At 43.0% G+C, this 16,228-nt stretch overlaps 1 protein-coding gene across 6 annotated transcripts in view; it reads left to right on the top strand.

The window, feature by feature from the left end:
- Positions 1–16,228, top strand: part of LOC110058896 (uncharacterized) — a 125,278-nt gene that overhangs the window by 79,516 nt on the left and 29,534 nt on the right. For all 6 annotated transcript variants that reach the window (XM_089279394.1, XM_020765566.2, XM_089279395.1 and 3 more), the window contains 13 exons: positions 136–468; positions 1,051–1,401; positions 2,692–3,012; positions 3,661–3,987; positions 4,398–4,730; positions 5,224–5,556; positions 5,956–6,285; positions 6,734–7,072; positions 7,639–8,289; positions 8,748–10,064; positions 10,510–11,163; positions 11,825–12,157; positions 12,594–16,220. In XM_089279394.1, coding sequence (XP_089135520.1) covers positions 136–468; positions 1,051–1,401; positions 2,692–3,012; positions 3,661–3,987; positions 4,398–4,730; positions 5,224–5,556; positions 5,956–6,285; positions 6,734–7,072; positions 7,639–8,289; positions 8,748–10,064; positions 10,510–11,163; positions 11,825–12,157; positions 12,594–16,220 — 9,249 coding nt within the window. The remainder of the gene's footprint in view (positions 1–135; positions 469–1,050; positions 1,402–2,691; positions 3,013–3,660; positions 3,988–4,397; positions 4,731–5,223; positions 5,557–5,955; positions 6,286–6,733; positions 7,073–7,638; positions 8,290–8,747; positions 10,065–10,509; positions 11,164–11,824; positions 12,158–12,593; positions 16,221–16,228) is intronic.

Raw genomic sequence — 16,228 nt, 5'->3', positions numbered from 1 at the left:
TTATCAGCTCTATAATTGACTGCAAACCGAATGTTTCAACTTCTCATGTAACCGAACGCAACACTTTTGTCAAAGTCAAAGTGATTTTAAAATTGTTTTCTTTTCACTGTCATTTTTTGATGTTTGTTTTTCCAGGGTCTGTATCTTGAGATCACCTTGAGAGAGGTTGTGTTCAATGAACTTCTCAAACTTGGCCGTGAGGTCCTGGAAAAGACCGAACCAGGCCCCAACCGTGAAGATCTTCAAAAGGACTTGAATAACCTTGAAAGCCGCTGGACGGATGTGTATTACAACACTGTAGAAAGGCAAGAGAAACTAGAGGAAATTGTACCGCTGGCTCAGAAGTACACTGACTCAGTCAGTGATCTCCTTCCGTGGTTAACAGAAACCGAGCAAATGGTAGCAGACTGTCACGTGACGATTGTCTGTGAAAAGCATGCGCTGATCAGGGAACAGACTTTCATTAAGGTTTGTGTGTTATGGCGTGGATTTTGTGAAATTATGGAGCCTTTTAGATCAAGAAACACTAAGGAATGGTTAGTGCGAATAGGCCATTTTCAGTATATTAAAATTGTAGCATGGTTTCGAGGCTTGGTGGAATAAAACAAAAGGAATTAATAAGTCATCCCTCAACCTCGATGTAATTTCTTTTGTTTTATTCCCCCAAGCCTCGGAGCCAAGTTATAATTTTAATGGATCAAAAATGGCCTATTGAGAGAAGTATATGTTTGCAATCAGACAGATTTTCTTCCTAAAGAGTTCGACACTCTCCAAACTAAATTTGAAAGACTTGGAAGTCCTTACAACTGAATTTGCTTGAAAACTAGTGAAGTTTGTTGTTTTGATCATTGGCTCAAAACTTCCGTTAGTAAATAATTTTAAAAGCAAACGAAACTCTTGTACAGGTTTTACTATAATGCTAGACATGAATTTAGAACTTGAGTAAGAAGCAAATCGTGGTTGTGTGACATGTTCTGCGTGATGACTGAAATAACTGTGAAATGGGACAACAGAAGCGCGTTAAAACGTTTTCTTCTTTTCCTTGAACAGTACCTGCAACAGTTCGTACAAGAGGATATAGAGGGGCACCGTCCAATCTATCGCTCACTTGTGGACAGCTCAGATGATTTACTTGAAAGCTGTGAAGATTTGTCCGTCACTGAAGGTGTGCCACAGATACAGGATGACGTCAAGGACATGATTGACAGGTGGAGCAAGGTAAACCAGTTTTATCTTGACAGACGAGGGCAGGTTTCCGAAGCCGCGCTAATTGTGAAGAAATACAGGAGCTTGCTGCTGCCAGTTGAAAACGAACTGGGCCGAGTGGAACGACGAATGGAGGAGTGTGCATATGAAGGAATCAATATCGAAGTTGGCAAGAAAAAGCTGGACACTTTGAAGGTACAGTAGCAGGCGAATGATAGCTGGTTTGTATTAAGAATAATAATCCTCTAAGGAGGTTCGCCTTCAAAATGTTCCCACCCACAGATTTTTTTAACAACACTTGCCATGCAGTAAGGTAAAGATCAACTATGGCCAAAAAGGTAAAACGATGGAGGGTCACCCTGTTCGTGTTCAAAATGAGGCGCATGGTAGACCATGCGTTTTAAGGAACTTTTGTTATTTTAAGACGTTCTTAGCGACTATCAGCAATAAAAGATGCTACAATAGTAAAATTTAGATCAGGTAGACGTTCTCAATTCAGCAAAACTAAGTATATTAAGTAACTTTTGCAGCTGATGTCGTTCCTTGAGGTATAACTACTCTCTTAAAAACTTGTGAAACTCATGGCTTATGTAAATAGACATTTCTGTTTGAACGTCCGAAGTGACTGCCTGAAATTCTCGCCGCAAGTTCCAATATTGAGCGGGGCTACGGGCAATGGGATGTCTCAAGGAGATTGTATATGTACGATGTTTTGAAGAGCGCTAAATTTTAAATATTATCAATGTAGAAATAGTTCGTATAGTGTGATCGTCCGGGTGAGTGTAGTTCTGAAAAGAAATGTTGTTGGTGACTGACGTTTCGACAACCTGAGCAGAAGTCATCTTCAGAGTCAAGTGAATGGTGTTTGTCAGTCGATGATGTTATAAGTCTGGTCCGTTGAATGTGATTGGTCAGTATAGCCATGATGGTATTGGCTGAAAGACTCGTGTAAAGTTTGTCGTCAGTCATTGGTCGGTTTCGATCCGTCTATTGTTAGTCAAATAGGTCGGTTTTTGGTCCGTGTATTGTTAAGTCGGACTGTTAGAAGTCCGTTTGTCGGTTTCGTTTCCGTCATGGATAAGTCGTTTGTAAGGCGCCGGTAGTTGTTGAAAAAAACAAAAACCGACCTATTTGACTAACAATAGACGGATCGAAACCCACCAATGACTGACGACAAACTACTGACCAATCACGTTCAACAGACCAGACTTATAACATTATCGACTGACAAACACCATTCACTTGACTCTGAAGATGACTGCCGGTTGTTTCAGGTTGTCGAAACGTCGGTCACCAACAACAGTTCTTTTCAGAACTACACTCACCCGGACGATCACACTATACGAACTACTGATACTCCTGGGTTCAAACCATTCACAATGTAGAAATAATTTTCAAATATTACTTTAAATATTATCAATATAGAAATAAATTTCAAAGTGGAAATGAATTTCGTTGTTTGGCATTCGTTCATTTGTATCGTAGGTTATTCAAGAAGATGTCTACAGTTTAGAATCCCAGCTTGAATCTGTGAGCGATCAAATTAAAGAGGAAGACAAGGCTTACCTCGATTTCATGCCGATCAAACAGCGTGTGTCTGCACTCGGTCAACGGTGTAGTACTCTGCGTAAGGACACCAATGAGAGAATAGCGAAACTCGAGAAGATTGTGAAAGAGTTGACAACATTTGTTACAGCCACTGGAGAACTGCAAGTCTATCTCAAGACTGCATTTGAAAAACTGGGTAACTTGGAGCCTATTCATAACGATGCAGACGTGATTAAACAGCAACTGAAGGAAGTACAAGTGAGTTCTTATGTATAACGTCACGTATACGAATAGTGTAGATCCTATACATAAATGGCTGCCAATTTTAAATTCTTTTGTATGTATTTCAATAGACTGTTTTCGATATATTAAAATTCAGCTTGGCAGTGAGGCTTAGAGGACACAAACAAAGGGAATTGAATGACAAGTTTATTCAATTCTTTTGTTTGTGTCCTCTAGGCCTTACTATCAAGCTGAATTTTAATATGTCGAAAGTGACCTATTAGCCTCACTAAACTCGTTTGACTAAATGAGTGTAAAAATTCAGTTGAATTATCAACTCAAAAACGAGGTTAGGCCGGCTAATTTTAATACTTACAAGAGAGTTTGTAATTGGAAGCCATTTATGAAAAGAGTCTTGCAGTATTTGGATTCAGTATTAGCTTTCTGTACTCAGCATGACTATGTTGTACGGTTATGATATTTGAACCTCTTACTGCTACTTTTCTCTTGCACCTCTTTTCTTCAGAGCTTTTACAGAATGGGTGATACAATAAACAGTTTAGAATGTCACCCATTGTGTACAGAAGTGTAAAAGCTCTGAGTGTGCCATGCGCAATCTTGAAATCTGTTGCTGCTTCTTTGAGTCGCAGTGTTTCATTGCTTCTCTGTTATTGTTCCAACCAGGCGCTTCAAGAGGAGGCCAACACCCAGCTTGGCGTGTTGTCGACTGCCGAGATAGCTGCTACCACTATTTGCTCTGACAAGAAGGACGATCTGAAGGCCACCCATGAAGTGAACAAATCACTACATGAAGTTCAAACGCCTATGTTGGATGTGTTAGATAGACTTCAGACTCGCGAACAGGACTTGAAGAGCGCTCTGGAGCATCTGGAAACTTACAAAGCACAGCTGGAACCAGTGCAGGAGGTGTTCTCTCAGGTGGAGAGCACTGTTGAGGCCCAAGCCCCGGTCGACTTGAACAAAGGAGAAGATGAACTCGGCAAAGTGGATGTAAGTGAGATATATGCACAGTCCTAAATTAAGTAATCGGACAAGTAATGGGATGGTCTAGCCGTCGCAGAAATTTTTCTTCTTTCCAATAACAGCAATTTATACATCCACTGACCGTGAGAGAAAGAATTAAGTGGCTCGAAAGAATTTGACCGTGCATTGACAAAACTGGATATTGTATTTGAGTATGTGCATGGTGTGAAAGAGTACTGAGAGTGGAATTCAATAAAAATACGAAAACTCAAATCCTTTGTTTATATATCCAATGTATAATTCAAACTCAAAAAATATTAGCTCAGAGGTAACAAACCAAGCAAACAAACCCTTAAAGTCGTGTGAAACAAATTGCTTCAAGATCATTCTTCTGTGTGTTTGGCTAACAGTACGTGTTCCTCTTTTGTTGCGCGCAGACGATGATCAAAGAAATGGAAGAGAGCAATAGACATGTGCGCTTGATTAGGACATCGAGTCAAAAACTCCTCCGAGTCATGGACATTCAGTCGGAGCCTGGGGCCGAGGTGCAGACGGAGGTCGCCAAAGTCACGCACAAGCAACGTGATCTCAGTTCTAGTCTCCGCCTACGCCGCTCTAAAGTCGAGAAGAGTCTGCAACTGTATGGAGATTTCTTGGAACAGATTGAAAAGGTGGAGAAATGGCTTCCAGAGGGAACTGAGCGAGTTCAGGCATTAGAGCTTGTGAGCGGCGAACCAGATGTGATCAGAAAAGAGCTCGATAAAGTGCAGGTTTGTCTTGGCTTATCGTGTGATTGGACATCTTGAAAACTTAGCTTAATTCTTTGGTCTTCACTATCCGACTTCCTCTTTGGTTTATTAGTCGGACTGCTAATCTTTTATCTTGAAGTTTTCTTAGTTTTAAGGTAGTATTGTTCATCAGCAGAAGTGACTTTACTATAAAGCGTTTTCACTCACGTGGCCAGCAGCCATTCAAATTTTCTTGGAACAAAAGAAGGTGTTAACATAAGAAAGAGTTCAACTCCCACAGGATTGGTTTGGTACACCAACATGGCCAACGTTTCATTGTTTTGGAACACCAATATGGCTGCCGAGACGTCACGTGAAAACGATTTACACCATGACGTTGCATGTTTGAATATTTTGCTGGTTTTGTGTCACAAAGTTACGCTATACTGATAGTTCTTTCTGAAACCGGCCAAAGTTAATAAAAATGTTATGGATTATTTCCATTTATATGGCGTTTATTTTGTGATCATTGCAGGATGTTGAAGAGGACGTACAGGCGAACGTAGCCTCATTAGACAACGCTAAGGGGCTAGCGGACAAAATCAAAGAGCTTAGCAGCGAAGATCCTGTCATTAATAGAGACCTTGACGAAAACGTAAAGAAGGTAGAGCCACCCTTAAACGAGCTCATCTCTACCTTGAATGCGCGACAGTCCGAGCTACAGACAGCGCTGCTACAGAGTCAGGAGCTTAAAGATTCCGTAGAGGAGTTTAGCGGCTGGCTGTCGGCAGCGGAGAATCGGTTGAACCTCCAGGGACCCGTGTCTGCCAGGCATAAGGTGATCATGGACCAACAAGACAAGCTACAGGTATGCAGTTCTAATATGTAAGGCACAACATCCCGGGATGAAAAACACCCTTAAACGGAATCTTAGCTGCATACGAAACTAAGAGGAATTCTGGGTATTACAAACCAACAAAATTCAGTTTAGAATACGTAAGAACCAGAGCTTTTCAATCTGTTACATTATTGACTATCCATACATATCTACGGATTCTGTAACTCGCTTCTGTTTTTTTATTCCAAATCGCTTCTTATTTTCATTCATCTCTCTCAATAGTTTCTAAGCCTTAGCCATATCTGTAGTCATTGTTGTCTTATGACCTTTGTAAACTGTTATCAAGTCTTCGCTCATCAGCTTTGTAAGGAGTGATTGAATTATAGAATAATTCCTGAACGCTCTGACACCAACTCTGATTCTCTTTAGGTCCTTGAGAAAGATTTAGATCAACACAAGCCAGTTCATGAGCATGTCATGGAGAAAGGAAAAGCAGTACTGGATAACATGAAACCAGGACGCGAGAAAGACAACTTAGAACAGAAACTCCAAGACCTTGATACACGCTGGAACAGCCTCTCGGAAAGAATATCCCAGCGGGGCGAGAAACTTCAAGAGATTGAACCTTCGGCAGGCAAATATGTCAACAGCTCTGAACCTTTTACAAGCTGGCTTTCAGAATCAGAGGAGCGTTTGAAAGAATGCGAAAAGATCCCTGAAGACGAGGAGAACGCGACACAACAACTTGAGTTACTAGAGGTTAGTTTAGATTCAGAGAGAAATAAATCTTAAGAAGAAACAACTTGAAAAAGGCGGAAAGGTGTCTTCTAAAACGAGTGAAGGAAAGAATAACTTGATATATCTCACTCGTGGATTCTGCGGCTGATTTTGAAGGGATGTGTTTTGCTGCCGGTTTTGTACCCTTTTGGTAGCTCAAATATTCGGTGAAATTTATTTCAAGAACTTTTAACATGAGTGCGAAAGTAATTTGTTGAGCTTTCGAAGGCTAATGATGTTTCAAATCGCAGTACTGATCACGTTGCGTCTAGTGAGAACGGTATATTTCCTCGAGCCGTAGTGAACATTCTGGCAACAAGACCTTCCTCAGGTATTGTCATTGGTTTTAAGAGGGTCTTACTTTGATGTTAGTTTTCTTATCATACGTAACCTCCTGAGATTAATCTAACTCGGCTTTTGTTCTCAACAGAATCTTCAGCACGAAATTCTTGTACACAAGCCAGATCACCAGACATTCGTCGAGTCGTCCACACACCACACGGACATTTGCAGTGACAAAGAAGTGACAGATGATTTGTCTGTTGTGGAGGATGACATCGCCTCTATCGACAAGCGCTGGAATGACCTGTGTACCACTGTGGGTGATCGTCTCCAGACTCTGGAAAACATCCAGGAAGAAATTCATCGATTTCAAGTGGTGCTTCGCGTCACTCAGAAGACTCTTGTAGAGATCGAGCAGATTGTGGTTGCTGAGTACATGTTGGTGATGGATCCAAATAAAGCTAAACAGGAACTTGCCGAGATTAAGGTAAGAGAGCAAACGAACATTGGCCAGGTTAGTGACCCGTCAATTTGGAATGAGTGGGCCATCTGAAGTGCAAGAGAAAGAGAACGTATAGAGTTTCCTGGAATACTAACTCGCTGTTGCATTTTGTAACCGAGTTTTTTTCATTTCCAAATATATTACAAATCCGAAACACTCTTTTACTGAATTGTTTTGTTCGATTCAAACTTTATATATTTATTTTAGTGAGATTACAATGACAGAGGCTACGTAAAATACTCCACGTCTACCTTTACAAGAAATATTGTATATAGCTATTTATACCATGCCATAGAAATTACAGCCAATCAGAATACAGGTGAGCCATTGTGCATTCGACGGTAGTACGTCCAACCTTCCCATCATGCGCCGCGCGCGTTGATTGTGTTGACCACTGTATTTTCTATGTCTTGTGTATACCGAAAAAATATGTGTCTCGTGGTATATTCTGTGGTATATTCCGTGGTATATTCCGTGGTATATTCCGTGGTATTCCACGAGAGAGCATTGCATAACTAATATTGACTTTTATTCTTTTGCATTCCTTGCAGAAAGCCATCGTGCTTTTGAATAACCGCCGACCGGAGCTGAAAGACCTTGAAAGGTACGGAAAAGCTTTAACAGAGAAGACTAGTTCTCCTGAATGGCAAGAAAACGTGGCGGCCGTCCACCAGAAGTACAATACGCTAGAAACCAAGTTACACGAGAGAGAAGATTTTATGGAGAGAGTCGTTCACTACATTGTCATTTACACGACGAACACTAGGCAAATTGAAAGGAAAATCCCGAAGATCAAGGAAGACATTTCCAGTCTTGCCCCTGTTAGCAGCGAACCAGAGGTGATCCAGGAACAACTCCATGACGCTGAACAGCTACAGTCCGCGCTTGTTGATGACCGTGTCTCCCTTGACAGTGCTCAGGAGGCTGCTGATTGGTTGGCTGCTAACTGTAACCCAGGCCATCAGGAGGAGGAGGGAATGAAAACCAGAGTCAAGGTGTCGAAAGAAGCATTGGACGAACTGATGGCTATCAACACTGAGCGGGAAAACGCTTTGAAGTGCGCTCTGATGCAGTCCAAGGAGTTCAAGGCTGCGTCAAATGACTTCCTCATCTGGCTGAACGGTGTGGAAGACAGGCTTGCTTCTCAGCCTCCTGTGACGTCAGACACGGACTCTATTCGAGAACTCAAGAAGGATCACGTGGTAAGTAAAGTTAGGATTTTTCCTAACTGTTGTCGAGGTTGCCTAGTATATCGTGTGATTTTCTTGAGCAGTCTGAACAATCTATATCCTTTTAGGTTCACTATAATCTCCTGGGTGTTTCTCCACCATAGCGAATAATTATTTGGAGTTGCTGCTTGATTTGTACTCTGCAAAAAGTTACTAAACTCCCTACATAACTTGACTTAAGTTATGCCGGCGAGAGCTTTGTTTTGAAGTATTGAGTCGTTTCTTGGAATAAATGTGTAGTTAACAGAAACAAACTTCTTCCTTGTTCGGGTTTTTATCCATTTTTTGTTTGTATCTCCGTCTGTGTGAATATAAAAGCGAACCAAAACGACCCAGACATCCCAAGATAAACACACTGAACTCGAATACAAATCTGTTCTAATTAAAATGTTCGCTTTTACCGTGTTGATACCTGTCATGTCTCTTATCAGCCTGTCTTTGAAGACGTACAACAACATGAGCCTGTGCTGGTCGTCTTAAAGAAGTCAGCTGATGAAGTCCTCCAAGCGACGGAGCCTGGTAAAGAGCGAGACAAAGTGGAGCAGAAAATGGGCCAGATACAAAACAGATGGGACAAGGTTCAAAAGAACGCCACTGACCGCAAAGCCTTGCTGGATCAGATAGAACCTGTAGCTCAAGAGTACGGCGAAGACCTTCAAAACTTCCTGTCTTGGTTAGTGACTGCTGAGAGGAATACAGCCCTCTTAAAGTATGTACCCTGCGATAGGAAAGGTCCTCAAAAGTACGAAGAACTTCTCAGGGAGATGGAGGGTGAGGTTGTTGAAAAGGAGAGCTCTCTCAGTGAATTAGATCACATCGCGCGGTCTTTGTTGGAGTTCAACCCAGAAGACGCCAATATCGTCAACTCACAAGTCCAAGACGTGAAGAATCGATTTGCCTCGCTTCAGAACATTCTCAAAGAGAAAGCAAACAACCTCGAGAGAATTAAACAACTCCTAGAAAACTTCAACTACCGCGTACATGCTGTGGAGGAGCTTGTGGTGCAAGGTGTTATCGTCTTCGCCTACAAAACGTCACTGATGGATGCTGATGGAATTGCTGAGAGGCTGGTCCTTATACAGGATGTATTAGATGCTTTTACAGATCAAGAGGAAGAGTTAGAGCTGATTCAAAGTGTTGGAATGGACTTGCTTGACACTCTGGAAGATGACTCCCCAGATGCTGTGATCATCAGAAACCAGGTGGATACCCTGTACATGCGATTCCGCGTCACGAGAGACCATCTGCAGAAACGCAGGGCACAACTGGAAAAACACAATCAACACCTTGTGCCTTTCAGGGAGAACATCCAAGAACTTAAAAACTGGTTTGAAACTTTCGGCGATGTCGTTGAGAAACTAGAACCGATCAGCACCGAACCCAGGAAACTCAAACAGCAGTTAACTGAAGCCGAGGAGTTGCAGAATGAAGTTCAAGAGAAGACGTATCTTCTCAGAAGTGCACAAACTGAAGGCGAGTGGATGATGGAGCACAGCAAAGAAGATGAAGATATGGTGATTGATGTGGTGACTATTCTAAGCGAGTGTCAAGCCAAGATGGATCGTTTAACAGCTAAATTAGATCAGCGGCATTCTCGTCTGCAAAGCGCAGTCATTGAGAGCCAGAGTGTAGAGGTGACTTTCGCTGAGTTTGTTGACGACTTGAGTAGGATTGAAGAGCAGCTCGCTGGTATGCGTCCCATCTCTGTGGTCCGTGACACGCTGAAGGAGCAAGAGCGCCAGTTTGAGGTACAAATCTTTTATCTCTTCACTACCGTTCTCAAAATTAAACTTAAATCCCAAATTTAACTGGCAAAATATCAGAAAACAAACGAGACCACATTACAGTGGTTAAATACTAGGATTTCTTCCGCAGGCTTTATAGTTAAAAAACTATAGAAAGCGAAAGTACTTTTTAGAAGCTTTTGATTCACACACAACATTTTCATTCACAGCCTTAAAGGTACCTACCTTACATAGTATAATAAATAGCACCACACGAAAGTGTTGCTCATTTACTTTCATTTAAATGGTCACGCACTAGAGTTTCATCCACAGACCTGAAAGTTAGAAGCACATAACGTTACTTGAATACGCACCGGTTAAACGCTAAACATTCAAGAGAACAATTACAGCGCAAATCAGGCAATCGGCTGCCGTGGCTTCTGAAGTGATTTCTTTGTTATTTTCACAGATCATGAAGGACGATGTTAAAGATTTAGACAATCTCGCCGACGAACTGATTTCTCGCGTGGAAAGCGTTTTAGAGAACGCCGAGCCTAGTCCAGACCGAGAAGCGTTGAAAACAAGATTCGAAGACGTGAAAGCAAAGTGGGCTGATGTCGAAGATAAAGTCAATAATCGACAAACTGAGCTCGATGAGCGCGCGCCAGTCCTTTACAAGTACCACGAGAAGGTCGAAGATTTTGTTGCTTGGTTGACAGAACTGGAAAGCAAAATATCCGCGCAGAGCCCTGTATCATGTGACACTAAGATGATAGTCAAACAACTAGAGCATGCTGAGGCGCTGATGACAGATTACGAGAACCACAAGCCGGATTTTGATGCTGTGAAGGAGATCGCTGTAGAAGTGATTGCAAGCCAGCCAGATGATGTGTATGTCGTGGAGGCGCAGTTACAGTACGTGACCAAGATGTGGGATAGCGTTACGTTACGTTTGAAGGCCAGATTGGATCAGATCAACAATGTCAAGGAGATTGCAGAGGAATATCAGAAGGCTCAGAGACCTGTTCGTGCTCTGTTCGCATGGGCAGAAGACACCATTGTACCCGTGGAGGCAATTGGATCAAACATTGAACGAGCGAAACAAGAACTAAACAACACAAAGGTACCTGATTGTAATCTTTTTACCCTGATACACGCAGAACGCCCAAAACAATACCAGATCTTTTCTCTAATTATGTTATTACTTATATAGGAAGTATATGGAAGAGTTCTTGCTTATTTCTTGTGCAATACAAACTCGTAAACTTCTGTTACCATCCTAATACAAATTTAATCCGAAAAATAAACATAAGTGCTGGCTACAGGATGAGTTTTCGCTTGTATTACCCATTCTGCTACTGCTACGTGAAGTCGACAAAAAATACAAACATCCTTTATGCATGAAATCAGCTCATAAATTTCTTAAAAGGTCTTGGTAAATTTTATGAGGTTATTTTTCGTGATAATGCTCGGACCTGTAGTTGGCCGGTTAAACGTGTAATTTTACGTGCGTCACGTGACAGCGCAAACTTGAAAACTAAAGAATAGGTCATTTTCGTATTCTCGGTATTGGACTGGAACTAGCTCGTAATGGAGGCTCATCCGGGGAATACCATTAAAAAGAGATAAACATGTGCATTTGAAAAGACTCCCCCACAGTAGCCTCAGTTGCAAGCTAGTTCCAGTCCAGTGCCGAGCATACGAAAACGGTCTATTCTCTCCGCTTAACAGCAAATGTAGTAAGCTTCGTTCTATCTTTGTTTTTTTTCCCAAACCATCAACAGGCCTTACTTACCTTGATGGCCAATCGTGAAGCAGACATGAAACAGGCAATGAAAGTGGGCCAAAACCTCGTCTTGAATGCAGACTCGTCGTCTCCAGAGGTATCGTCACTGAGGCAAGAAGTCAAGGAGATTCCAGACAGGTACGCTGACCTCAAGAATCAGCTGACAGAACAGCAGGCTCAGTTGGAGAGGATCATCCAGGACAGCTCCGCATTCCAACAACAAATCAGAGAACTTGAACTGTGGGTGACGGAGGTGTCTGAGAGTACAGCCATGCAAGAACCCATTAGTACCAATCCCAAGGTTGTGAACAAAAGACTGGAACAAACAGAGGTTAGTAAAGACAAGTTATATGTACCACAGTTAACGGGTTTTTGGTTTGCGTTTGTGCTACAAAATATACTCTGTGTACGAAAGGATTTGCTCAGTCTTTCTTTGTTCTTAGGCACGCATCATGTTGAAATCAATAAAATCTAAGTTCAAGTCCTTTTGGCTAATCGATGGCAAAATCGCTAATGAGTTCGTACCTTCTTTATAAAATTTTGAGTTTTGAAACCCGCGTCGAACAAAGAGTATTCAATAAATCGAGCTCAAATTCCATGGGACAGTTTTGTGTCCTTTCTATATTCAGAACTAATGCTTTTGCAGTTCCGTCAGAAACTCTATCGCTTATGCTAAATAGTTACATATTGTAAACAAAGATTCTCCCATGATTATTTTTAGCTATGTTGGATGCCATTAAGTCTTACTCGCTTTTTTTTTTCAACAGGCCTTGCAGAACGAGATAGCTAAGCAACGGACTGCACTAGACCGCACTAATGATCTTGGTAAGGTCATCATAGAGAACAGCAGTGATAACCCGCTGGTAGTAGCAGACGTGCAGGGGAAACTGACAAAGGTTCGGGTTCAGTTGGATCGCTTGGACGCCAGAATTGAACAACGCCACGCCATTTTACAGAACATTTTGCTCCAGATCCAGGTTTACGACGTGATGTTTGACGAGTTTGTATCCAAACTCGCCGAGATGGAAGATGAAGTGAACAACTTCAGACCTATTTCTGCCGTCCTGGAAATCGTGAGCGAGCAGAAAGAGCGCATTCAACGTAACGTTAGCGATAACATCGCCAGAAAGCAGCCCGTGTTTGAGAAGATCTTAGACGATGGGCTTGAGATGCTGGAAAGGATGGAACCCGGTAGCGAGAAGGATGCCCAGCAGGAGAAAGTGGAGCAGATGAAGACACGGTGGAACGAAGTCAAGGAAAAAACAGCTGAGATCCAGAAATGCGTGCAGGAGGTTCATGAAGCCTCGCAGAAATATGACCTTAGGGGGGAAGCCTTCAGAGAATGGCTTCAAGACGCGGAGAAGAAAGCGAGCAAGATCTATCCTGTGTCATGCGACGAGCACGAATTAGATGAAAGTCTGAAAGAAATTGAAGCAGTTTCCGCTGACATACAGTCTCACAAGCCTGACTTCGATGAGCTGGGAGAGTCAGCCAACACTCTAACCAGCTTGGCACAAGCTGATGGAGATGTCATCAAGGCTGACTTCAACGAGTTGAAGAGTCGATGGGAGGCTTTACAGGCCGCTGTGCTTGAGAAGAAAGCCAAGGTTGAAGAAGCCAAGGAGGCGATTGAGAAGTACCAGAGTGCTTTGCAGCCCGTACAGGAAGCTTTCACTCAAGCGGAAGATGCTTTGGCATCCCATGAGCCTGCGGGAACTGACGCTGATAAACTCCGACAAGAATTAGAGCAGATAAAGGCCCTGGTGTCGACTCTAGATGAGAGGAAAGGAGATATAAAACAGCTGAATCAATCAGGTCAACAACTTCTTCAACAAGCCGAGGACGACGCACCTTCAGCGCTGAGTGTGAAAGAACAGCTTGTAAACACAAACAACAAATCTAAAGATCTACCAGCCAGGCTTAGCGACAGACAAAAGGAGCTCGAGAAGACGCTAGAGGCCACTTTGAAGTTTAATTCGTCGCTTGAAGAGATAGAACAATGGCTTCCAGAAACTGTTGAAACTGTTGATGTACTAGAACCAGTGAGTTCAGAACCTGAAAAACTGAAAGAACAAATCAGGGAGACTGACGGACTGCTCGAAGAAGTGAAACGATACCTGGTACGCTTGTGTGTTGTGGAGGAGACAGGCCAGCGTTTGATTGAAGACAGCATGCAGAATCCAGACGCTGTATTCGACATTCAAAACAAGATTGAGAAAGCTCGCCAGCCACTTGACAAGCTCAACGCTAAGTTGGAACAGAGAAGTTTAAGACTGCATGATGCCGTATTGCAATCACAAGAGTTCCAAGAGGCGTACGATGATTTTGATGCTCGGTTAGGGACACTCGACGAAATGCTTCAAAGCCAGGAGCCAATTTCACCAGACTACCCTGCAACAAGACGTCAAAAGGACGAGACAGAGGAGTTAAGTGACTCCGTTGCCCAGATGCAGCCTGTGCTGGAGAAATTGCTCGTTGCAGGAGAAAAGGTTCTGGAAGCTTCAGATCCTGGAAAAGACAGAGATACTTTGCAACAGAAGTTAGATGACCTGAAGGAAAAATGGGAAAATGTTAAGAGCAGAGCCACAGAGCGTGACAGCAACGTCGCGTCTGTGATTCCTGATGCAAAATCTTTCCACACTGGCGCGCAAAAGTTTGACTTGTGGCTCTCAGAGACGGAGAGAAAACTCGGAGCCGTCAACACCGACTCTGTGAGCCCAGAAGAGCTAAGCCAACAGCAAAAAGCCTTAGAAGATCTCAAAAAAGCCATACAGAGCCAAAGACCGGATCATGAGTCGCTGAACAACACCGCTGAATCTTTGAAGGACAAGTGCAAAGATAACAGTTACTTTGTAGAAGTTCAAATTAAGGATGTTAACCGTCGCTGGGAGGAACTTCTAAAAGACATCGAGACAAAAGAATCGGAGCTTCAAACTGCTAAGGACACTGTTGATGAGTACCTTGATGCATTGGACACTGTAGAACAAGTTGTACAGAAGGCGGAATCAACGCTCGAATGCCAGCAACCAACCGATCTTGACGTCGCTAGGAGCAAGGAAGAGCTCGAAAAGGTGCAGCAAGTCGTGGAGGATCTCGAGAAATCCGAGCCTCGACACAAAGAAATGCAGGAGCTTGGCGACAAGCTACTTCAGGGAATGAATCCAGAGGCCATCGACGCTGTGATGTTGAAGCAACAGTTACGTAAAGTGAGTGATTCGTTCAATGACGCTCTTGTCAAAAGTAGAGACCGCAAAGCACAGCTGGAGAAAATTGTGGTCTTGATAATAGAATTTACGGAAAAATACGAGGTGCTGATAACCTGGACTGAGGAGATAACCATCGTGATTGAGACCATCCATGTGATAAGAACTAATCCTGGTGTTGTGAAAAGCCAGCTGGATGAAATTGAACACATCCAGGAAGACATTGTGAAGCACAAATACATTCTCGAGTCTGCTGATGAGGCTGGAGAACGGCTTGTAGAATGCTGTGACAACGAACCGGCAGTCCTAATGGAGGTAAACAACAAGATACACAAAGCGACGGCTTCACTGGAATTGCTTTCAGCTAAAGTTGATGAAAAACACAACATGTTGCAAGCCGCCGTTTTACAATCGCAAGAATTCCAAGAAACGCTGGATGATTTTGCTGACAAGCTGGCTAAGTTGGAAGATGATGTAGCTAAAATGGGACCTGTGTCTTCTCGGTATGATGTGTTACGCGATCAGAGCGAAGAGATTGAGCACGCCACTGCCGATGTCAAACAGCTCGAGCCAGTATTTGAAAAGGTCTCTAAAACCGGTGACGAAATTTTGGAGAGTCTTGAGCCGGGAGAGGAAAAAGACGAACTTAAAGAGAAATTAAGCGACCTCTCCACACGGTGGAATGTGGTGAAGACGAAGATTGAAGATCGTAAATCCAAAATCGACGACGTTTCAGTTGTAGCAAAGACACATCATGACTCGCTGCAATCGCTTCTGCCATGGATGAGTGATGCAGAAAATTGGGTTGATTCGCTCGAACCTGTCTCTTGCGATGAGAAGTGTATTTCCAAGGAACAAAAGACACTGGCCACATTAGTGCAGCAGCTGGACGAACGCAAGCCCGAGATTGACGCCGTAAATGATTCTTCCCGTGAGCTGGACGATCTGTGCGATGACGTACAGGTGGTCCAAGCCGAATCCAAGGATGCTAACAAAAGATGGGAGGTGCTAACGGCTAATCTGAAGGTACGACAGCAACATCTGGACAGCGTGTCTAGAATCCTGGAACAACTGACCAATCAGCTTCACCCAATCGAAGAGCGGCTAGACGAGGCTGAGGCGTTGGTAGATGCGCCTCTTTCGAATCTCACGGATGCTGGGAAAGGCGAAGAAGAGCTCAGGAAAATCGAGGTAACAGA

The sequence above is a fragment of the Orbicella faveolata genome, unplaced genomic scaffold, assembly GCF_042242905.1.
Source record: "Orbicella faveolata isolate gen_17 unplaced genomic scaffold, um_ofav_v1 contig_47, whole genome shotgun sequence".
NCBI lineage: Eukaryota > Metazoa > Cnidaria > Anthozoa > Scleractinia > Merulinidae > Orbicella > Orbicella faveolata.
Note: the sequence above shows the minus strand (reverse complement) of the source record. Positions and strands in the feature narration are given on the sequence as shown.